This window comes from Vulpes lagopus, chromosome 8 (assembly GCF_018345385.1).
Source record: "Vulpes lagopus strain Blue_001 chromosome 8, ASM1834538v1, whole genome shotgun sequence".
Classification (NCBI taxonomy): domain Eukaryota; kingdom Metazoa; phylum Chordata; class Mammalia; order Carnivora; family Canidae; genus Vulpes; species Vulpes lagopus.
The window spans coordinates 68263043-68288716 of NC_054831.1; the positions used below are offsets into that span (position 1 = coordinate 68263043).

At 37.4% G+C, this 25674-nt stretch overlaps 1 protein-coding gene across 1 annotated transcript in view; it reads right to left on the reverse strand.

Moving 5' to 3' along the window:
• Positions 1-25674, reverse strand: part of SLC39A12 (solute carrier family 39 member 12) — a 73361-nt gene that overhangs the window by 30403 nt on the left and 17284 nt on the right. The window contains exons 5-11 of the mRNA XM_041767155.1: positions 21510-21679; positions 16555-16726; positions 12104-12276; positions 9328-9480; positions 7299-7409; positions 3743-3809; positions 33-191 (exon numbers count right to left, since the gene is read on the reverse strand). Coding sequence (XP_041623089.1) covers positions 33-191; positions 3743-3809; positions 7299-7409; positions 9328-9480; positions 12104-12276; positions 16555-16726; positions 21510-21679 — 1005 coding nt within the window. The remainder of the gene's footprint in view (positions 1-32; positions 192-3742; positions 3810-7298; positions 7410-9327; positions 9481-12103; positions 12277-16554; positions 16727-21509; positions 21680-25674) is intronic.

Genomic DNA, 25674 nt, shown 5'->3' on the forward strand with positions numbered 1-25674 from the left:
AGCAGGGACAGCCATGATCCTATGCGACTTACCCATTTCATGTGGAATTTCATGACACAAGATAGCAAGCGTGGTGGTTGCTCCCGACTCAGATGAAGATGAGAAGGCCGCTCCTATCACGAGGCCATCTGCAAAATTATGCAGGCTGTCCCCAACCAGTATCATTATTGCTAGCAAGCTAATGGTGTTGCCTAAAGAACCAAATAAAGGTGTGAGAAGCATTAACAGGGCTCTAGACATTTCCCGGAACCCTTCACACACAAGCACCTTTCCCACCCACCCTAGACATTCTTAAATTGCACCAAATTAAGCAACCCCACTTTGTTTCGGCTTTTAAAATAAGTCAAGACTGGAGACACAAAAATGGTAATTGACACTTCAGGCTGTACGGTCATTGGTTTTTCAACAGATCTGACTAGTAATGAGATAAATTATCAGTGTTCACTGTTCTGTCACTTTGTTCAACTATCCCAAAAGAAAAAAATTGAAGCATCGTTATAGACTTCCAAAGTACCATCAATGACCTTTCCATGTGCATCTTTTGTAAAGCACTTTAAAATAATTTAGGAGTTGAAAAAATAAATAAATAAATAAATAAAATAAAATAAAATAATTTAGGACCCTCCCTGTAGAATGTCATTAAAATGGAGGCTATTTTCCAAAACTGTCTCTGGGTCAGACTGTCCCTGGCATGAGTCTGCTGGAGTACATTCCTGCCATCTTCTGCTCATTGAGTTCCCCTTTCTGGTTGGCACTCATGGCCCTCCCAAAGTATCTTGATCACTCTCCTGCTGTGACCTCCACAGAACCACTATCAGCTCTGCTGGCCCCCAAATTAGCCTTGGAACAATTAGTTTGTCTTTCTGAAAAATACTTTCAGTACTAGACCAGCTGGATGTTGAATAAAATAAAGAGAAGCTGTTTTCACGGGATTCCATTACCTAATATACATTATCTGATTAGTAGAGAGTCACTGAAATAACTAATATCATAGTTTTGATCATAATTGGGTTCAAGTTTTTCATGGACAGAATTTCTGTTTTCAAAAACCCTGACATTTTAGATTAGTATAACCCCCTTGTGCAATTGAACAATTAATACATTCAAAAAGTACTCCGTGGATAACACTTATCTTGACAATAAGCCACTTAGGTATCCATTTGATAAGGATAGCCTTTCAAATCAATTTCCATAGTCTAAAACTTCATTAATTACTCAGTTTCTATCCACTGTGTGCCTGATGTCAACACTAGCTGTTGTTGCTGTTAGAACTAAACCCAATATTCTAATAATTATATACTCAGTAAAAATAGAAAGAGGTGGGCAGCCCGGGTGGCTCAGCGGTTTAGTGCCGTCTTCAGCCCAAGGTATGATCCTGGAGACCCGGGATCAAGTCCCACGTCAGGCTCTCTGCATGGAGCCTGCTTCTCCCTCTGCCTGTGTCTCTGCTTTTCTCTCTCTCTCTCTCTCTGTGTCTCTCATGAATAAATAAATAAAATCTTCTAAAAAAATAGAAAGAGGTTACCTCCTGGTTTCTGTTACATGGTCTAAGACTATAGGGGCACTGTTTTATAATATGGCTTTCTATTTCATTTGGGGAATACAGTTCGACTCATTTCATATCCCATACCATCAAATAACTTCAATGAAGTAAATGGCAGATATAGCCCAGACTATCAGCCAGGAGACAGAGTTATTGATATATCCAAGCATTTCACTTCTAAAATTCATGGCTTATTTAGACCTATTACTATAAAACTAACTTATATCCTTCTTGTGGTTTACTGCTTCATTTTACTCTTTATTTAAAATGAGAAAATTTCAAGCAATGATCATAGAAACACAGAATAAATATCAAATTATCGAATTCAGGGATTTCTTATTGACATGGCCTGGAAGCTCTCAGAATCTCATCATCCTATCAGGTCACTTTGCTGCCAACTTTCAGAAATAAAGGTCTTCTTTGAGAAAATAAAACAAGTTAAAGTAATACATTTGGCAACATTGCAGCATGCAAATAAATTGTGATTTCCATGTACTTTTACATAGTTTTTGATATTTGTAGCATATATTCAAGTGGAAAATTTTTACTCAACTTATACTCTGCTAACAGTGTGACCTATTTTTGTTGTCCTTTTTTTTTTTTAAGATTTTATTTATTTATCTGAGAGAGCAAGTTCACGAGTGGAAGGGAGAGGCAGAGAGAGAGGGAGAAGTAGACTCTCTGCTGAGCAGGGAGCCCAACTTGGGGCTCCATCCCAGGACCCTGAGATCATAAGCTGAGCCCAAGGCAGATGCTTAACCAACTGAGCCACCCAGGCGCCCCTATTTTTGTTATCCATTATTTTATTACCTCCAATTATGGGTTTCTAAATGTCATATCATGGACATGTAACAAGCCACAAGGCAAATATACATATTTGCATGTAAACTTCAAGGAACACACTGTACATATTGTTTAAGATAATTTAAATATTATTCGGTGGAAGATAAGACCAGCATTCACTGGTAATCTAGTGTACTTATTACAGAATTATCAATAATATTTTATCTTTGCTTATGTACCTGGCAGTCAGATTCATTTCCACATTTCTAACTTATCAGAGGTTTTCCATGGTGAAGCATGGGCTGGACCTTGTATCATGTTGCTTTTTGTTTATTTAAATCAGACTGTGGGTAGGATTTTCACATCCTGTCTTTTGAAACACAAGCTGAGTTCCACCAATGAGGTAATGTGAAACAAGTAATCAAATATTTGAACCTAATTCAATATGTCCCTGGAAAAGGGCAGTTGAGTAATCAAATTTGGATTTGTTCACTGTGCATTCTGTATGCCAAGCTTGATATCTGAAGTGGAAAGATACGAGGCCTCCAAAATACTTGAGTAGGACCATCGTTACTCCGTGACCTAGCATCTGCCACCACACTCATAACGTGCCTGGGCGTATCCTTCTTTCCTCTTCTTTGCTTTCAAAATCAATAGTGAAGAAATGTCCATTGCAGACCTACTAGGTGCCAGGCATTCTAGAATCTCTCCTGGAACTAAAGATTTAGAAGGAGAAATATTACTAGCCATGTCCTGAAAGCAAAATTGTATACCAAATGGGTATATTAAATTCAGAAATAGGGAAAAATCATAGAAAAAGTTTGGTTAGAATTTATATGAACAGGAGAATTATAGAATAAGATACAATTGATGAGATATCTTGCACTTGAACTCCACCATTCCAGTGACAACATCACACATTAACAGATGTTGGCACTAAATTTCAGTAGACTGTGCAGAAAACTCCAGACTTCTTAGAGAAAGAAGTAAAAGGCTCACTCATCACATAAGCATGAATTTGTTTTTATTGATGTTTAGTTGACACATGTTACATTAGTTTCAAGGGCACAATGTAGTGATTCCACAAGTCTATCCTGTATGCTACGCTCATGATCTTAAGGGAGGCTTGATAACTGCATACGGATTTACACTAACTGCAGTCCTCAGAGGATCCGTTTTAAACAGTTTAGGGAAAAATCATTTTTAAAGGATGGAATAAGATTGATGTTAATGCACAGTGTGTGTGAAAAACTCCTAGAAATGAGTATTAAACATTTTCTCGTAAAGGCTGCAATGATGAAACACAAACCCAGTGAGAAATCTGTATGATTTCCACACACTGTTTTCAAGCAGACATAACCTTTTTCTGTGGTACTTTCTATATTTAACGTTTAGCTCTTGAAAAGTGGTACTCACATTTTCTGTTGGAGGCTGTCATACTGCCTCCAGGAATTTCAGCTGCCTGTGAATCTTCTGGGCTTTTCTATTTTAAATTAAAAATAACTGATGAGAGATCAGCAATGTTCATCATTTTGTTGTAAAAGTGAAACATCTGGAGAGTAAGGTGGACTTTTAAACATTTTAATACTCTACGGTGTACTAGAACTTCGAAATTTCAGAGGCAAGCATAGAAGGGAAAGCTGATGGGCCAGAAGGAAACCTTTGACACTGTGTACCTTTAGATGAAAATAGCACTCTTATGTAGATCAGAACCTTCCACACAGAGCTGGAGGCTCCTGAGACAGGCTGTAACTCAAGCTCTTAAATTATGGAAGCCTTTATAAAACCCAAAAGCTGGAAAAAAAAACCCGATTCTTGATTCTTGACCTAATTTAACACTTCTGTATGGTGGACTACAGGTCTAGGATTCATTTTCGGATCTTAAAGCACATCACATATTGCAGAGAGAGAACAAACCCGTGCAATGCCTCACAGTATTCATGATAGCATAATATTCTGTGTTGGGGGCTTTGCCCATGAGTGAAAGAATCTTGCCGATTAAGGAAGTAAATCAATAGGCTTACAAAAGAGAAATATCATACATTTTAAACTTCTTTAATACATTCCTAAGACAGAGAATTAAGAATTAGAAATTGACTTCTGGGAGTTCAGATGATGTGATTTTATTTCAGAGACTGACTCATGTTCCAATTTCAGGAAAGTCATTTCCATCCCTGTGCCTCAGATTCTCATTCTATTATGTGAAAAAGAAGACTTTTCATAAGTAGCCTCCACTTTTCTTAAGTTCATACTACACGCCTTTGATTTTATGAAAAACCTACCCTAGGACCTGTATTCACTAACTGAAAGAAGCCCAAAGAGGATTTTTGCTTTTATGAAAAAAAAGCCAAAAAACACAAACAGCATTCAGCCTCCTTTTGGTAGAAGGCTAAAGCAGCAGCACCCCAGCAGTGAGTGGTGCTTGAACCTCGTTCCCCAGGAACTCCACTCAGCATCTCAGCATCTCAGCATCAAGCCACCGGAGCTTTGACCTATTATCTGTGAGCATTGGTGCTTTATCTTGATTTATCATGTGCACCTGTTAGCAAAATGGGTCCTAAGATATTAAAAAGTCCTAAGACAGGTAAGTTTTTTTGTGTCTGGGGATGCCCACCTGTTTTTCCATGTAAATTAATGGTAATTGCTTCTTCACTTTTTTACCATTTTGGCTTACAAAAGAACTCATAGGAAGGCTCTGTTTTCGGATGGTGAGGGAAACCTGTATCTGCCAATTGAACGTGTCCTTTTATTTTTTCATTTTTATTTATTTTTAAAGATCTTCTTTATTTGAGAGAGAGAGAGAGAGATAGGAGAGCACAAGCAGGGAGAAGCAGGCTCCCCACTGAGCAGGGAGCCCTAGGTGGGGCTCAATCTCAGGATCCTAGGATCACACCTAATCCTAAGGCAGACGCTCAACCAACTGAGCCACCCAGACATCCCAGAACATGTCCATTTAAAAGCATGTTCACAAGGGCGCCTGGCAAGCTCAGTTGGAAAAGTGTGCAACTCTTGATTTGGGGTCATGAACTCAAGCCCCACGTAGAGTGTAGCATTAACTTAAATAAATTTCCAAAAAAAAATAGCTTATTCATGATTCCATTGCCCAAAGTTGTGAGAATTTTGAGACAAATTTAATGAGAGGCATAAGCATCTTTTTAAAAAATGTGAAACAGAGAAAGTAAACTCGTATCCACATATTACAACAGTAGGATCTACTCAAAAGATGCAATAATGGGTTATTCTGGGATAACTGGCTGAGAAGTAAGGTAGGGCCCAAAAGATACAGGGTGAACAAGAAAACCTTTTTTACATTACATCGAAAGCCTGATTAAAATAAAAAATTTCTATAGTTCTCTTAAAAGACAGGATTTCAAATGTTTATTCTAAGATTTTTCCCCCCAAAACCTTTATACTCTGTAAAGGAATTTAGAGGCAAGCATCAAGACTCCTTGATTGGTGAGAATTAGGGGTTCCCCTCCATCCTGAAATACCAGGAAATTGAACCAAACAATCCTAAAAGTTCATATTATTTCTATTCACTTAAGGTTGATCTTAGGGCTAAAATAACAAAAGGAATAATGAATATATTCTTAGTGAGCTAGCATATTCAAAGAGTTCAAAATTCAGGATGCCTGGGTGGCTCAATGGTTGAGCGGCTGCCTTCGGCTCAGGGCATGATCCTCAGGTCTAGAGACTGAGTCCTGCATTGGGCTCTCTGAGGGGAGCCTGCTTCTCCCTCTGCCTATGTCTCTGTCTCTCTCTCTGCGTCTCTCATAAATAAGTAAATAAAATCTTATAAAAAAATTCAAAACTCACTAAGCATCAGATATTTGCTTATACGCATCTTGGGATTCTTAAACCTCTTCACTGAAATAGAAGGAATAAAGTCAGCCTGAAAGTGATTTTAAAACTAATCTCAGCCTGAAATTATCTTCTTCCAAGCCACATGTGAAGTATTTAGGCAATAAACATAATAAGGCTTTCAAAATTACTTGTTTAAAGGGATGGCTTTGTTCATATTTGAGTTTAGCTCTAGATCCACAATCTACCAGCAGACTTCTCTTAGCTGTGGCAATGTCTCAGGCTCAGCTTACTTATCTCCACTCGGTTAGGAATCTATCCTTGAACTGTAAACACCTCCCCCAAGGCCTTGGTTAGAGGAGGCAAGCTTTCTGTTATTTACTTTCATATTTTTTCCTGTCCCTTTACTTGGTACTTTGAGAATAAGAGTGGGAACTTTGGGGCAGCCCAGGTGGCTCAGTGGTTTAGCGCCGCCTTCAGCCCAGGGCCTGATCCTGGAGACCCGGGATTGAGTCCCACGTCAAGCTCCTTGCATGGTGCCTGCTTCTCCCTCTGCCTGTGTCTCTGCTTCTCTCTCTCCTCTCTGTGTATTCTCAGAAATAAATAAATAAAATCTTAAAAAAAAAAAAAGACTGGGAACTTTGTTTTAAACCTGACTGAAGGTTGTGTTTTGCAAATTCACAGGGAATATTTGTCCCAGAAAACTCAATGTAATGGAAGCCATTTATTTTAAGACAGCTTATGTGCCAGAATCAATTCTTTTCTGCCATATAAAATGACCATCCCACTCCTAGATGCACTAATTCTTTGCTCAGCAATTATTTGGCCCCATCTAGTCATGGCTAAGGATTACTCAGGATGGAAAACCTAAAGGTCAAGTGGTTTATGAAAACTTGTAAACAAAATGATCAAGATAAATGTAGTGTCAGACTGACCATATGTGTTTCAAAGTGGTGTAGATAGCAAGGATTTGAATTTGTGGAAAAGTTTTTTTCCCCTTTAAAACAGCTTGTGGGTGCTTGGCAAAGCTTTCCAAACTACTTAGCATGGTTAAGAAAGGCAAATCAGGAGTGGATTTTGTTTATCTAGCCTACTGATTTTCATGTATTCATCAGAGAATAAAGGAAAGAAGGTAATCAAATCAGTAGAGTACCTCAGATCAGTAACGTACCAACTGGAGTGTTGAAGCAGATTTGCCTCTGCCTGACTGGTCACTTAGTTCAGAGTTGAGTGCAAGATGGTGGGAGTGTCCCCCATGCCCATTAACCAATGATACACCCTGCTGGATGAGGATGGTTTAAAATTAGCACCAAAGCCAGAAGAACACAGGTGCAGCCTGTGTCAATTCCATGGTTCTAGTTTACAACTTTTATAACACTTTGCTTAATGGCCAAAGTGGTGGGTGACACACAGAAAAAGCATTGAGAGAATTCATCATGATAAATACTTACTAAAACGTCTCACCTTGGAAAAGCACAGGACTGCTCTGAAACATCATTCGTACTCCAAATGACTTCAGAATGAAACTTTAGGTATGTCTAGTTATGATTTTAAAAGACTTGAGTGGTGGTAGTTTTTATATTGTCTTGTATTTACTGAAAAGTTGTATTTACTACAAAATTCAATTCTGAATTCTTTCTGATGGGGATACCAAAAGGGATGATAATTGAAACTATATTATACCCTAGAACTCCTTAATATCTTCAGAAATGCATTCATCACTTAAAGCACTCGAACCTTCTAAAACATTTGCATTCTTTGATTTTACTCAACATAATGAGTCTTGAAATTCTATGCTTAAAACTTATTTTTAAAAAACTCATTTTAAGTTCCCTGACAAATTCAAGGACAATCTGAATGAAATCTACATTTTTGGATGCCAGAATTTATTTCACTCATTTCTATCCTGGTTACCTTTCTAATTATTACACACAGGTTGATATGTTGACTTTGTCATTTAATTTTCTCAGGCTGAGAAAGCTAATCTATTGTGGCAAAGGGGATCTATTATTGTCTTTTGTGCTTATTGAGATTAGAACCTCTTCTGTGGAGGTTGTTGAGCGTGCAAGGGTAGGGACTGTAATCAAAGCTACATTCCTAATTTCTGAATTACTATAGCATCCTAGCTTGAGCTCCAGGACAAAGAAAAACCCTGCTTCATTAAAAAGAAAATTTCTATAGCATTTTATTTACTGTGAAAAGTTTCAAATACACAGAAAAGCTGAAAGAACTGTAATGAGAGCACTCAAATACTCCCAAGATAGTACCATTAACATTTGACTACAACCATTTTACCACCTTTCTTTCATCTATCATCCCTTTGTTCATCCATAAAACCATCTTATTTTTTGACGCATAGAATCTGGATCTTGGATAAAATTTAGGAATAATAATAAACAAGTGCTGAATATTTTAAAAGGCTGCTAAAGTTTTCCCTGAGCACACATATTATAAATTACGTGAACAAGGAGAAAGCCAGAAAATAAGTGGAAAACCATGGAGGATATAGAGCCCTAGGACTTTGAAGGAAAAATTGCTTTATTTTAGTCTCCTAGAGTTGTTTGCAAGCATTTATCTTTTAACCAACCCACCAGCTAATCTATTGTCTGATAGGATAATGTGTAAGAGCAAAACAAATCCATTAAAAAACCATACTGCATTTTACGTTTCATCACAGACATAGAAATTGATCAAATACAGGCACAATGGATGCAATTATTCAGCTGAAAAAAAAAAAAAGATCTGCCACAAATCCCATTTCTGAGCTCTTTGTTTTTATAATTTTAAATGCTCTTAGGATAGAAAATGATGGGTAATTTTGCGAGTTTTCAAAGTTTTTGCCTGCATGTTTATATGTTTTTGGGTAGGAAAGACATCCAAAATGCTGATTAGTAGCTAGGCCATTGGGTCCCTTCATTCTCAGACATGAAATAGTCTCCTGTTTCTAAACTAGCCACGAAGGTCAAAGAGCAGGTTTTAACAAGTACCTTAACAGGCCAGCAACAGAGGTTTAAAAAATTAATAACCATACTTGTAGGGAAGCTGCCATTCAGAATGATGTGTGTATTCTGGAAATCAGAGTCCCATCCCTTACAGAGAACTTTATGAAGATGTCAACTACTTTTCAACATGGACTTTTTAAATAAAAGATGAATATTAAGAAGCTTTAAAGCACAGGATAAATAAAATTTAAAATATACCTCAGCATTTGGTGATACCAGAAGAATAAAACATTTTTCTATTAAGAAAAAGCCATGGATGCCTCCAATTAATCCTAACAGTTTCCAAATATGGCCTTTGCTTTCATGGAAATGTCCAAACTCTGAGCCTTCCTGCTTATGTAAACCAAGAACCTTAAAAAAAAAAAAAAAGATACACAAAGAAATAACTTTTGATGATTTCAATATTAATTAATAGGTCCAGTAATGAATATATTCACCTTTCCTTCTGGGGAGGACATGACAACTGCTGGAATCATTCAAAGCCAAGTTTGCTTTTAGTTGTACAAATACTGCCACTACAGGATTTAATCAGAGTCAAACAAAATGTGTATAAGAGAAAAGACAGGAGAACCAAATTTTCATATACTCTCAGTCCTTCCCTCCACCCCAGAGTTTAATCTGTATCTGTTTGCACAGCAAGTCTTTATAACAGATCAACTTATTTTATATCCAGAAGAAATATAAAGATATATTTCATCTGGGGCTTATTCTCCCTATGCCCCATTGTAATTAAACAAAACTTTTTAAAAATGTTCAGATAAGTAAGAAATCTGCCTGAAAGATTTATTTCATGGAATGTATACTGTGTAACCAGCAATCCTGTCAGCTCTCTGGGAAACAAAAGGATACAAGAAATGCATTAAGAATTTTCCTTTAGTTGACTCATCCCATTGGTTGACCTCATGATTTCTTGTGAGCCAGTAAATCATCATGTATCATATTGCCTCCCCGGGAGAAGGCAGTTTGGGAAACAGCTCAGTGGTTTCTACATTTAGGATGCTACTGACCATCAAAGTAAAAAAAGGAAAAAGCAATCCTATGAGTACATACTGTACACATATGTGTGTTCTTAGACGCATATGTATATTTAGGCGCATACACGTATGTGCACATGAGTACGTGAGTGAGTGTATGCAAGAATATACATTGAGTTTCTGAACATAACTCAAAACCAATATATGTTAGTCAACCTTTCCTTTTGGTAAAGACACTAAAAGATACCCATCTAATATTTGTAATTACTGTAATTTCACAAAATAATGGACAAAGTTCATGAAACAAAACAGAAGAAAACCCCACAATCTCAGAATAAAATGTAGACCTTTAAGTTGAGTAAATTTTGCTAGTAAAAAAAAGGAAATCATGGCAGTCATGTTTTTCTTGTTTCTGTGTAGTCCTCTGAACACTAACCATGGATCACCGTTGGGAGCCACTGATGTTTCTAGTTTTCCACCACATTTGTACTGCACCTTTCTTTCTTTCCCCAGTAACTTATGTCCACGTCTCTTCCCTCAAGTAAAGCAGTTGCCTTCCAATTTTCATGAAACCTAACTAATCTTTTAAGCTCCTCTCTGGAACATGTCTCTGCAGAACCAGTTGAGGGCCCCAGCCCCTCCTCCTACCCCCAAGTCCATGCCTGCTGTCTGGAGTTACATGTCCCCCATGGGCAGTGGGGGAAGGCACAGGAAGCCATAAGACCCTTTTGCTGTTTTGCAGGATCCTGGGCAGCGAATAGCTCTGCAACCACGAAAGGGACCTAGGAAAAGTCTTCGGCCACTGCCTCAAGCCAATAAACCCTGAAATATTTCCAGAAAATTAGATTACAGGGGAAATTAAAACAAATAATGGTTTGTTTCATTTTCCAATGCTCACTTTGTGATTTTCAGAACATCTAATAATCATTGAGCCCCTGAGCAACAACAGTGACCCGGTAGGAAATTGCCAGAGGCTTGTGGAAATTTTTAACATCTCCAGCTTTGCAAGAGGGGAGATGGGCTCATTTGCCCATCATTAACTGTCCCAAGAGATTTCAGAGGGAAGAAATAACCTCATCTAAGAGCCCCTTCTGTCTGAACTCTTGCATCTCAGGTCTTTGTCCTTTCATTTCTGACAAATAAAGAGCCTCAGAAGAATTCAGCAAAGAGCCAGCTTCCTGGTGCTTATGTTTTTCTTAAGGTAAATCTAGATGTTATTAGGCTAAAAAAAATTTAAAAAAATGGAAATTCATTTTGATTGTTCAAATGAAGAGACAATACTGATGGGGCAATGACAGAGATGTGGGCAACAAGGGTTGGAACAAGGGATAATGAGACACCTGGAAGCTAGCAACCTCAGGAAACCATTTCCACTCTTAGGGCAGAAAGGGCAAAGGTTGGAACTAAAGTCTGTAGCTCAGTGGGAGGTGGAGCTGGGGAGGAGCCTCCCATGGGAGCTGTAGTCTTGTAGGTAATCAGTTGCTTCTAGAGCAAGTGCAGAGCCAGGAGTGTGGGGAAGAAATATCCCTGCCTCTCTCTCTTCCTACCCTGGCTTTTCTGTTGTGACTCCCATTGGCTCAATCCAAACAAAATTCAGCTCCCAAGGAAGCTGAGGAGGAGCAGTCTTCTGGGGCAGAAAAAAAGCAGCAGAGAGGGCAGAGAAGGGATCTGATGAGAGTTGGGGACAACTGGAGAAAACTCAGCCCAACATCTTGCAGCCCAATTCATTTTCATTTAACAGATAAGTAGTAAATATTTCCTGAAATTTTGTTAATAGGAATCTGCATCTGCAACCCTTTTTTGGTCTATTTCAAAAATAACAATAACATGTGGTAAACCTAAGGACTGGTTCTCTTTTCCCCTATAAGTGTTTTGGGGAAACAATACTTATTTCCAAGGAAGACTCTGGCCAAGTCACTGTGAAATTTTGCATCAACATCTCCAGTGATAAAATGGAAATGGAAATTAGAAACACACCATTGAAAACAGAAAAGAGTTACCTGAGGGAGAAGGTGGAGCAGAGCATCCCCAGTAAGTGTCCCAACGGCGAGGCCCACAAACAGCTGTAAAATAAGCCTGTAGTTCTCCTCACAGCTGTGGAACAGAATCAGCGTTGTCCCGAGCATGGAGCCCAGTGTGAGCAGAGCCACGGCCACTGTGCTGTAGCCATATTCTAAGCCAAATGGAGATTGCAAAGGAGTCAGTGCTCATCATCCACTACCAGAGCCCCAGCCAGTGAAAATGCCAGAAAAATCCATCTTACAGTACAGCTTATAGGGATATGGAGTTGTTCTATGAGTATAAAGGTCTTATTTTTTAAGGAAAAGAATGAAAAGACTTTTGCCATTAATCTTGTCGCTTTGAAGTTACCCCAATGACTCCTTAGTAAAGCAAGCGAGGACCTAGCTTACTTCTCACTACCAAAGAAATTAACTTCTTTCACTATAAACCACAGCAACTGCTGCCATACACTGGTAAGGATTTCCTTTGAATCCCACTTAAACATTCTAAAGTCAAGGAAGCAGAGTTACAGAGGAAGCATGTAGTTTGGGCCCTAGAAGACTTATGTTTCTGTACAAGGGAAGTACAACCTTCCAAAAGTTCTCAAAATTATTCATAACGTCAAAAGTGTTTATTATCCATGGTGCCTAAAATGACAGATCAAGCACAAACAGAGGGAGCAGGGGAGAGAAAAGAAGGCTTCCTCTTGAGCAGGGAGCCCAACACAGGGGCTTGATCCCAGGACCCTGAGATCATGACCTGAGCCAAAGGCAGATGCTTAACTGAGCCATTCAGGAGCCCCTGGACAGCTTACATTTTAAATTATTGCAATAATTTTTTATAACCTCTAAATTTATCTCATGTTTCTAGGCTCCTAAATTTTCAAAAAATATTCAAGAAGTGCAATTTTTAAGATTTTTTTCAAACAAAAGCAAATATGTATGAAGGACGAAGCAGCAAAGAAGGAAAGAGAAAAGACTAAAAGAGACAGAAAAAAATGGCTTTCAGGGTCCAGTTGACCCTTGAACAATGTTAAACTAGAGGGTATTCTTTTTAAGATTTTCTTTATTTATTCATGAGAGACAAGGGTGGGGGGAGAGGCAGAGACACAGGCAGAGGGAGAAGCAAGCTCCATGCAGGGAGCCCGATGTGGGACTTGATCCCGGGACTCCAGGATCACACCTGGGCTGAAGGCGGGCGCTTAACCACTGAACCACCCAGGGATCCTCCTAGAGGGTATGTTATTAAGAAAATCATAAGAGGAGTACATGGCTGGCTCAGTTGGTTGAGCGTGCAACTCGATCTCAGGGTTATGAGTTCAAGCCCCATGTTGGACATGGAGGCTACTTAAAATAAAAATTAAAAAGGAAAAGAAAAGAAATCATAAGAGAAAATACATTCACAGTATGGTACTGTATATATATTTAAAAATATGCATATAAGTAGACTTGTGCCATTCACACCCATGTTGTTCAAGGGTCAACTGTATAAACAATTGGGGGATAAAGAGTTTTCCAGGCCACCATTTTCCTTTGGTTGCAAATATTCAGTGCAAATACTCTGTCTTCTACTTATTTAGAAATTACTTATAAGCCATGGCAAATTGATTTGTAAACAGTGAAGGAAGGTAATTACAAAATTAAACTATCATTTCCTTTAGTGACTGCAGATAATAAGTTAAATCAAATTCAGTTATCATACTAATTAAAGCCCATTATAGATTTTAAGAAACTATCATCTTAAAGTTTGTTGAAATAAAAGGTATTCTATTATTATTCTTATACTTTTCTGGAAGGTTCACCCTCTACATTATATCGTATTAATATTAGCTGGTAACATGGTCTTACGTTTTTAGGAGGACTTCTTTGAATCATAAGTTCTAAATTATAAGAGTCTAATATTAAAATAGAGTTGGCAGTGTACTCAAAAGAAGCAAAAAACGTTCAAATTTTAATTTTCCCAGGCTTACCACCACCCCTTCACTTCTAGTGAACCTCTACAAGACAATTGTTCAATGGATATAGAGTTGCAGTTTTGCAAGCTAAATAAAAAAGTTCTAGAAATGTATTGCACAATAATGTGAAAATACTGCTGAACTATATACTTAAGAATGGCTAAGTTTCATCTCAGTTTCAATTTTTCAGCCACAATTAAAAACTAAAAAAAAAAAAAATAACAAATGGTTTGGAACCCTCATATACTCACCTAGAGGTCTTATTTTATTCTGACTTAGTAAAAATATCTGTGTTATAAAAACATCCCAGCTACTTAACCAAGGTTCATATCCCACTCTTCCACAAATAGATTCTATGTGGGAATGTCATTCTTCTCATTGAATACATAAAGACATTTGAAGTTTAACATGAGCACCTGGATTGTCTAATAAAATTCCAAGTTGCCACATTTTTATGATAGCTACAAAAGATCAGAAAATGTTGAGAATTCACAAGGATAAATTAGGGTGTGGCACTTCCCAGGCAAAAAGGCAAAGTTTTCAGTCCTTTGATTCTTCTACTCCTCTCCCCTTTGTCCTGAAGGGATCCACGGTGTGGTATTGGAGAGGAAAGGGTATTTCCTAATTTTAGAGCTTAGAAATCTGTTTAGGTCCTCTGTGAATCAGATTTCACCTATTCTTGTGTGGCAAAGATAGCCTGAAAACCATAAAATCTGCCATTGGTGGCCACGGATGCTGCTAATTACCCCAGGTCCTCAGAGAGGTGTCATGGCGTCTTGACTGGAGTCAGGCAGCTTGCAGACAGGTTCTATACAAATGTTTCCCATCATTACAATAGTAGGATGGAAAACATTCCCTAATAATTGAATTCCTAGCCATTCTTGAGCAACAACCTCGAACAGGTCTGAAACCTGTTATACTTGGCCACAATACTCTTTCCTGTAAAGGTTATGCTTATTAGGGGTCAGGTGCCAGCACACCAAACACTGCTCTTCATAACCTCTCCCCTGCCTCAGTCTTCATCTCACATTTTCTATAGTTAAGCCTTTCCCTTAAGTTACAAATGCAACATTTTTAATTGAGCACAGCAATGCTTTTGGGGGTTCTATAGTACGTGTGATTTCTCTGAATTTTTCTCAGGAAGACCATTCTCCAGAAGGGTCTAGACATCGATTAGAAAGATAAACATTTTTCACCAATTTCCAGTTCATAAAGCTATTCTGCAGCAGTCCGTATGTAGCGGATACCGCAGCAAGTGATGGCCATGTAAATATCCTCATGGAGGCTCCTAGATACCATGGTCTGTCCCCCTTACCCATTTCTGAGCCATCGCTGACCACCAGGTGCTGAATTATTTAATTGTTCAGTTTTAATGAAGCTTTTTTCCTTTCAGTGAATGTGGAGTCTTAGATATTTAGGTCTGGCAGGTTTTTGTTCACATAAACTCTTCAAATGAACCACTTGATGCTGCAGAATTCACTGTGTGTTAGAAGTGCATAGCTGGACAGTTCTTCCCTGATGGGCATTGCAAGACTATCTCAAAGAGAAAGAAAAATGCTCTGAAAAAGCATTCATAGGCTCTCAGATCGCTGGTAATATTTTAAAGGGTGCGGGTGTTAACTGTCACATTTTTGCTATCCATCATGGATGTTCTTAGGCCGCTTTTTCTCTTTTAAAGTGCTTTAAGTTACAGAACATATTTTTTATACACATTATCCCATTTGAAACTGAGAGCTACCCTGTGAGGCCTTACAGCAGAGCTCACCTACTACAGTGATTCAGTGGGGTAAGGTGAATGCAATATCTTTTCTTCGCTTCCTGGGGATTCCAGCCAGGTCTGGGAGCTTGGCACCTCCCTCTACGGTCACTTCCACCCCAGAGAGCTCTTTGGCTTACCACAGCATGTCTTCATTTTTTATGTGTGTCATGATGTGTGAAAGGATAGTAAGGAGGTATCACTGCTGTCCCACCCTGCAGAAAAAAAGACAGGCCCAGGGAAATAGAGATGGCTTAAGATCCCAGACTTGGCTGGGGATAGAAGGCACGACTCAACTTTGAATTTCTGATCCTATCACTAATGGCCTTTCTCTTATACCATGTCAGTTCTTAACTAGGAACTTTGACGTTGATCCATGACTGAGTCATACATAGAGGACAAAATCAGTTTGTGTAACTTACATACACAATAGAAAATATTCAATGAATGGTATTGTAGCATAATGTCTGACAACGAGGACTCTGGGGCCAGCTTCCTGGGGTTTAAATCCCAACTTTGTCACTTATCAGCTGTGTGTCCTTGGGCAAGTCACTTAACTTCTATGTGCCTGTTTTTAATCTACAAAATAGATACTATTATTATCTAGCTCAGGGTTCTTGTGAGGATTCAATAGTTGAGGAATGTAAAATGCTTAGAAGAGTGTTTGATATATAAGTATCCTGTGGTCACTGTCATTATGTTACGTGCACTAATTTTCTGGGGGAAGAACTACAACTTACTCTCCAGAGTGGTCGGTGGCAGCTTTGCTTGCTGGTCCTCAGGCAGCTGGCAAGAGCAGCTGAGCAATTGCTGGATAATTCCTGGACTCATTCGCTTAAAGTCCTCCTTGGAAATGGGTGAAAGGCTGTTCTGTAGAAATATCTCCACCAGTTTCCCTGCAGAGAAGCAAGACTATGGGGAAAACATCATTGTTACTAATCTCAGCAAACAAACTTCTCATCAATTGCCATTCCTGAGAAGTCAGAACTAAACAGAATGGCTAAAAAGGACACAAGAAGCCATTGCTACATTTTCCCCTTGCAATCTTTTGTGTATATATAATTTCCCAAGATTATTTTAAACCTCTAATCAAAGTCAGCTGTATCTCACTTTCTTTTTGAATATTATGTAGTATGAGTTTTGCACCCTTTTATCTTTTCTGAAAACATGCACTGTATTTTACAATGTGTTGAATGGTTTTCTAACCAGCAGTTTAAGGAAGCTTTGATACTTTTTTTGCTCTTCAGTGGGGATGGCTTTGTATCAACAAAGTCAAGATTTTATATGATAAACAGGAGCTCTGAGGTAATGAGATCATTGCCTTTAATATTCTCTGATTTAATAAGCCTATGTAGGCAACATATTTTCAAAAGCAATAAAAGTAAAGTAAATATTTTAAAAAGTGAATGCTGTGTCAACCAGTGTGTGTGTAAACACTAAATAATATGGATATCTTTGTAACTGACCTCCCATCTCCACAAAAATAATTGAAATAGTTATTATTTTCTACCGCTTCTTATCTAAATCTTTGCAGTTTTTCTACGTTGCATAGACATCTTTATAAGAGATAAGGATTATAGATAAACAACAAATGCACTAGGTCTCTTAAATTTGCTACAAGGAATCTGTGTATCTCAGAAGTGTTTGGGGCTGATTTTGTGTATCAAAAATTACATTTAAGAGTTTTAATGTGTCTATAGTTCCACCAGCACAAATGGCGTCTTCTACTGAAATCAGAGCCTTGCGCAATGTCTTTTTGAGCTTTAGTCACAAATCTATGAGGTATTTGAGGAAAATCATTCATTTACGAGGCTCGTGTGATTTGCTCTGCTGGAGAATGCAGGGATTTTTAACAAAGGCACATCACTGATCAGAAAATGATGACATATTTGCTGGGCTGTCCCGTGTAATTTTTGTGGGGCTGAATCCATGAATAAAAAATGTCTTATCTTGATTAGAAAATGTTTGACTGTAGGGAAGGGAACCAACTCGAACCAGAGAGAACCAAGAGGAGATTGCACTAGAAGGCACTAAGGATGTCTGAGATTGAAAAGCTAGCCACCCTTCAGGAGGAACTCAACTTGAAGCTAGAAAACCAGAACCAAGGATGTTTCTGTCTCTCTCTTTTTGGGGCCAAGTATTTTCTCCTTTCTGTTTCCCTCTGAATATATCTATTTCCTTTCGTGGTCTAGTGTTCTCTCCCTTAGTAAACACATGGCCATATAAGCCCCAACTCTGAAGTGACCTCTCAGCCCACAAACCCAAGACTGAGTTGAGTCTGCAAGTCCCAACAGAGATCTGATTGCTTCAGCAAAGCCACAGATGGGCTCTCTTGGGTCAGACGTCCCTCTGGTTCAATCAGTTTTGCTGGCGAGATGGGAGGTGGGATCATACTGTTCAGACATGGTTGCCAGCCTCACGCCTGTGGGTGAGGAAGGCATTTCTCAGAAAAGGACTGGGCAAAACTCCAAAAGATTTCTACTACAAAAAGCAAGAACAGAAAGCTAAACTTGGGTGTGTTTTTTTTCCCCTTTGTCAAAAAAATTTGTGCCAAAGACAATATATTCTCTTTTGCACCGTTTGTTACTAATGGAATAGAATTACTTCATCATTAAAAATACTGACCACAAAGGGAAACTGGCAATAAACTTTTGATGATGAGTCCTTTGCAATATTCTCATTGAAAAGTGCCTGACTGGTAGGTAAAGTAGTGAGGAGACAAACATGAACGGAGTGCCCATGCATCTCTTTCCCCAGGTCACTGTCAAGAAATTGAATAGTTCTGGTCTTAGACTACCTTCTCCTAGAGTAAGGATATTCTATTATAAGCTTCTGTGCCCTTGATCTTTATTTGCTGTTCCTGGGCTTTTTAGGTCATTTGTTTGTTTTATATTTCTTCTGAAATCACTAACATACAAATGTCCTTGATGGTGACTCATTATATTCTATGAATTTGAAACCCAAACTATTTTTAATAAAGAATAAAATAGAATGAAAATTTGGATTATCCAGCCAATAACCTTTAACATATCTCTATTCCTTTATATAAAGCTTCAATATATGTATAACCTTATTTTGATGTTATCAGACTTTAAAAACTTTTTTTTATTTTTTTAAAAGATTTTATTTATTTATTCATGAGAGACACTGAGAGAGAGAGAGAGGCAGAGACACAGGCAGAAGGAGAAACAGGCTCTATGCAGGAAGCCTGATGTGGGATGCAATCCCAGGTCTCCAGGATCACACCCTGGGCTGAAGGCGGCGGTAAACCCTGAGCCACCTGGGCTGCCCTGTCACCAGACTTCTATGGTAACCTTACAAAGCTATTCTAAAGCAGGAGTTCATAAACTTTAGTTTTGAGAATCACTTGAAGGGCTTATTAAAAAGAGAGTTCTGGGTTCTACTCTCAGAGTTTATGATTCAGCAAATGCTGGGATGGGACCTGAGAATCTGCATTTCTAAGAAGTTCTCAGGTACACTTTGAGACTACTGGTCTAAATGACATAGGCAGGATCTTCAGATCTGGTCTATCTTAGGGTCCTACTGAGAAGCACAAGGAAAATGACATGCAGTGTTAGCACAGGAAATGACTACTACTGTTCTTAGAAGTCACATGCTTTAAGTAGGTAGTTCCTAAATTTTAAGAAACAATTTTCATTCTTTATGAAGATAAGGTCTCATTAAGCAAATTTGCTTCCTTCCTAAGAGTCAGCCCTGTGGAAGCATCTAAGAAGACTTGGCAAACAAAGATTAACAGAGGCATCACCTCTCTTCACTATGAGTTGAATACAATAAGCATGAGTTTGAAAGAATCAAATTTAATAAATGTCTTTATATCTTAGATATATACATATACATATATATCTTGTATATATATCTTATATGTAGAAGTAACAGAAATTTATCTTTAAAAATATTAAATATTCTAGTTAATCACCTGTTTTTGTCTAAAAAACAAAACAAGTGAACAAACAACAGAAAAGAGAAACAGACTCAGAAATATGGAGACCCAACTGGTGGCTGCACTAGTTGGGGGGGGGGGGGTTATGGGGGTTGGGAAAATGGATGAAGGGGATTAAGAGATACAAACTTCTGGGGGTGGGGAGGGAATATATGATACTGCTTGATCATGTCTTCATAACTCACAGCAATAATATTCTACATTATTAGGCATCTGTAAGGGATTTTGCTCTTCTAAGGTACAGACTGTACCTTGCTCATCTAAGATACAAATAACAAAAATAGTTTTATTTAAATCAACATTTCCCAAGCAATAGCACAGTTGTTAAGACCACAGAATATGTTATCAGACAACCTTTGTGTATATCCTCAGCTTCTGTCAACTGAAGCAATTATTTATTAGCTCCATGCCTCAATTTCCTCATCTGTAGTATGGAATAATATACACTAACCTCATATAGTTGTTATAATAATAAAATAATTATAATAACAATGCCCATGAAATAGTGCTATGTCTAAGGCATAGTGCATACTCAGTAAACATAAGCCATACTCATGGAACATAAATTTCTCAGGATTTTAAATGATTAGGGCAGGGAAGAATTCTATAGTCAAAGTTTGAGAAACACTGGATTCAGTGAGATTAAAGAAGTTTATTTGCTAAAGGACCTCCCTAAATAACTTAATATGCTACAGAACCCCTTTTCAAAGAGCATTAAGATATCCCAGTGAATGTACTTTGGAGCACAACTTTAGGAAATATGGATATAAATATGTTTATAAGCTCATATATCACCTTTTCTCAAAAAACTTCTCAGTGCTACCTACTATACAAATATTTCTCTGTTGCTCACAGCTCTAAGTAATCTCTTCATAATCTAACCTGCATTTTTTTAAAAGATTTTATTTATTTATTCATGAGAGACACAGAGAAAGAGGCAGAGATATAGGCAGAGGGAGAAGCAGGCTCCATACAGAAAGCCTAATTTGGGACTTGATCCCAGGACCCTGGGATCACGGCCTGGGCCGAAGGCAGACTCTCAACCACTGAGCCACCCAGGCGTCCCCTAACCTGCATTTAAAGCATTCATTCATCACTGTAAATATATATGAAAAATTATATCCTCCTACTATCTGGCAAGCTCCAAAGGAGTTGTGCCTATTTTTGTTCAGCACTGTATCCCTAACACCCATGATGGTGACTGGTAGGTAGTAAATAGTATGTTTGCTGAATTAATTATTCATGCATTCAATACAGACACAAGGGAGGAAAGAGTAATATATATATATGTATGTACATATATATGTATATATATATTTATATTTATATTTACATTTATTTATATTTATACCTATATATACTCTATGTTTTTCCTACATATCTTGGCCTCGTGTTTATGCACACAGAGATCTATTTATAGAAGGAAAAATCCATGACCACTCTAGAAATAGAGTATTTTTACATTTAAGAAAATACACATTATCTTTTTTTTTTTTTTAATTTTATTTATTTATTTATGATAGTCACAGAGAGAGAGAGAGTGCACTGGGAGCCCGATGTGGGATTCGATCCCGGGTCTCCAGGATGGCGCCCTGGGCCAAAGGCAGGCGCCAAACCACTGCGCCACCCAGGGATCCCTGAAAATACGCATTATCCTTTAAATTTTCCACAAGTCTTATAGAACTTTTACAACATTGACAGTAGCAACTTGTGATATAAGAATAATGACCATACCTCATCCCAGGAAATGGAACCATCATGTGACTCTTGGTCCATCGATACAGATAGATTGGAGCCCCAATCATAGATTGTTAGGTTGTTTTGTTTCCTTTGAAGTGGATGAATTTTATCTTTTCTGATACAGGTACTTTTGGTCCAGAGAGTATTGAGGAGTTGCTCTAGTTCTAGAAATTTCATACAAAATCTGACGTCACATAGAATAAAGACAGGTGAATCTTAGGATAATCATAATTTCTTATGGCCACAGCATAGATATTTTGCTAAATAGATTTGGTTCTGATGAAAAGTCAAGATGTTACTCTGAATAACACTAAAAGAACACTTAAACTTCATGGGAATGTTGATTCCTTTGCACAATTTTAAGCTTTGGGGCTAAATCAACCTTACAAAGATAATCCCACCATTTTTATCTCGTAGGGATGATACAATGGGCAATTCCTGTAAAAAATAACTTCTCTTGAATCAACTACTTCTTTTTCTGAATGTTCCCTATAAAACTGCAAACAAAAGATAGGACTGGTCTAATCCTTAAGAAGTTTATTTCCTTGAGGTACTATATACATCCTTAGTAGATTAACTACAACTTTAATTTGATTAAGTCAATAAAAAGATTTTCCTTTTAAGGATTTATTTATGCAGAAACAAGAAAGGAAATGAAAGGGATCTCAGGTTGTAGAGATAAGCCGACTTTGTTTTCTAGTGATACTGCGGTATGGCTGCCAGTTTATAGATTACAGTTTAGTTTCCCTTAGTAGAGCTCCAGGCTTTTAAAAATTGATCACAGAGAATAATTAAATGTAATGGTGAATTTCTTTGGGTTTATCCATCATCTTGCTTATGAATACAATGTCCTTGAATTTTCCGAAATGTTATCCTCAATGACAGGAAAAATTAGAAATTAGTTACTACAATATACTTTTTTAAAATTTATTTATTCATGAGACACACACACACAGAGAGGCAGAGACACAGGCAGAGGGAGAAGCAGGCTCCATGTGGGGAGCCCAATGTGGGACTCGATCCTGGGACTCCAGGAAAACGCCCTGAACCAAAGGTAGACACTCAACCACAGAGCCACCCAGGCATCCCCAATATTTTATTTTAAATGACTGGCATTCAGTGAAAAAAAAAATTATGAGACTTGCAAAAAAAAAAAAAAAAAAAAAGGGAAAATACGACCCAGAATTAGGGAGGAAAGCAGTTAATTAAATAGGCCTGTAAGTATTCCCAGGTGTTGGATTTAACAGAAAAAGACTTCAAAGCAGCTATTATAAGTGGGTTTAAGGAACTAAAGGAGAGCATATTTAAAAAATTAAAGTGTGACAACAAGTCAACAAATAGAATAAATAAGAAATTCAAAATTACATAAAAGTCCAAATGGAAATTCTGGTGTTGGATATAGTAAGTGAAATGAAAAAAATCGCTAGAGAAGCTCAACAGCATATGTGAAATGGTAAAAGGAGGAGTTACTGAAGATGAAGATAGATTAATATAAATAATCCAGTCTGAAAAGTGAGGGAGGGAGGAAAAGATTTTTAAAAAGAACAAGTTCAGAGACCATAGACAACAGCAAGTATACCAAGCTATATACAATGGCAATCAGAGAAAAGAAAGTTGTAGAAAAAATATTGGAAGAAATAATGTCAAAAACTATCTAAATTTATGTAAAAACCTTAATCTAAGGCTTAAGAAGTCCATCAGACATCAAGAAGGTTAAATATAAAAAGATCCACACCTAGACCTATTGAAGCCAAATTGATGAAAGTCAAAGAAAAAGATAAATCTTAACAGCAGCAACAGAAAAATGATTCATCACATAAAAGGAACCATCAATACAATCAGTAGCTTACTTCCCATCTGAACAATGGAGGCCAGAAAGTAGTGGAATCACATACTCAAAGTGCAAATAGAAAAGACTTTCAATCAAGATTTTTTATCTTGTAAAACAGTTCTTCAGAAATGATAGTGAAATAAAATAATTCCAAGATAAAAAATAAATGAGAGGTTCATTGAGAGAAGACTTGCCTCATAAGAAATACTAAATGAGGGGATCCCTGGGTGGCTCAATGGTTTAGTGCCTGCCTTTGGCCCAGGGCATGATCCTGGAGTCCCGAGATCAAGTCCCACATCAGGCTCCCTGCATGGAGCCTACTCCTCCCTCTGCCTGTGTCTCTGCCTCTCTCTCTGTATCTCTCATGAATAAATAAATAAAATCTTTAAAAAAAAAAAAAGAAATACTCAATGAAGTTCTTCAGGCTGAAAAGAAATGATTTAAATGATAGATTGAATCTATAGGGAGAAATGAAGAGCACTAAAAATATAAAGTATAAGGCTAATATAAAAGACAAATTTATATTTTTCTCATTTATTCTAAACTCAGGAAACACTACAGGCTTTTCTTTCAAATTGAGAAACATGATAATAATGCAGACTACCCACAGTTTTATTTACTATTTATCCTTAGTACTATTTAAATAAGAAAGCAAGCAGAGACTTAATTAAGACTTAAGAATTGGAAAGCAAGAGGCAAAACCCTAAAAAATGTAAAAATAAAAGATTTAATAATGGAGGTTATAAAATTAGTCTACGAAAATCAGATTCTTGATATGTACAAACAAATACCAGTTAGAAGATATAATGAAAGAAAGGACACCATTTAAAAAAACCAAGAAAAACGTTAAAAGCATAAGTATAAATGTAGCAGGATATGTCTAAAGCCTATGAGAGTAAAAACTCCACAAAAACACACATGTAGACAAGAACAATGGAGACATCCTATATTCGTGGATATAAAGATGCAATATTACAATGCTTTTTTCCAGAATTTGACATTTTGATGATGTTTGTTAGGAAGGAAAAATAAGCTGAAATATGCTGAAAAGAAGAACAATGAAGAAGGCTAGCTCTATCAGACAGTAAAATATACTATTGAGCCACTATAAGTAAAACTGTATGGCATTGGCACATAAATATGACAAGCTGGACAGTAGAATAGGAAACAGAAATAGATCTAATTGCATTTATCAATGTATTATATAGAAGTGGTATCTCAAATCCGTGGAGGAAATAATTTCCACTGCTTTTAAAATAATAAGTATAAAAAAGTGAATAGTCATAGAAAAAAAGTGAACAGTCATATAGAAAAAAATAAACTGAATTTATTCTTCACAACATATACCAGAATTAATCCAAAATGAATGAGAAATGAAAACATACAAATATTAGAAGAAAACATAGGTGACTTCGTCTAAAACTTAGGACTGTGGAAGACTTTCTTAACTATAAGTCAAAATCAGAAAGCACTGAAAGAAAAGTCTGACTGGGATGCTTGGGTGGCTCAGCAGTTGAGCATCTGCCTTCAGCTCGGGGCGTGATCCTAGAGTCCCGGGATCAAGTCCCACATTAGGCTCCCTGCAGGGAAGCCTCTGCCTATGACTCTGTCTCTCTCTCTCTGCGTGTCTCTCATGAATGAATGAATGAATGAATGAATGAATGAATAAATAAATAAATAAATCTTTTTTTAAAAAGTCTTTAATTTGTTTATATAAAGATTAAAAAGGGCACCTTTGGTTGGCTGAACATCCAACTCCTGATTTCAGCTTAGGTCATGATCTCAGGGTCCTGAGATCAGGCCCTGTATCTGGCTCCATGCCCAGTAGGGAGTCTGCTTCAGATTCTCTCTCCCTCTGCATCTCCCCACTGAAGTGCACATGCACTCATGCTCTCTCAAATATATAAATCTTTAAAAATAAAAAAAAAATTACAGAAAAACTGATTCCAAGTCTAGACAGGAAATGTACAAGATAAACCTGAAATATATCATAGTAGAGAACAAGGAAGATAGAAAATGTCCTAAGAGTTTTGTCAGAAGGTCTTAGAAGTCAACTTGAATATGATTCTACTGGGCAAAGAGAAAACAATATGAACACTAATTAGGATAATAATGACAATAGATTGAGAGATATGAAATCACGATGATATAAAATGTTCATGGCTCTCCTTTGAAGGATGTGAGGAAATGTTATTGTTTTGAAAAGTGGTAAAGTAAAGAATCAAGAATTTATTCTTTAAGAAGTTCAATAAAATGAAATTGTGATGAGGGGAGGCTTTCCATTACAGAATTATTACACTAATAAATGAAGAAGAAATGAGTAAATTA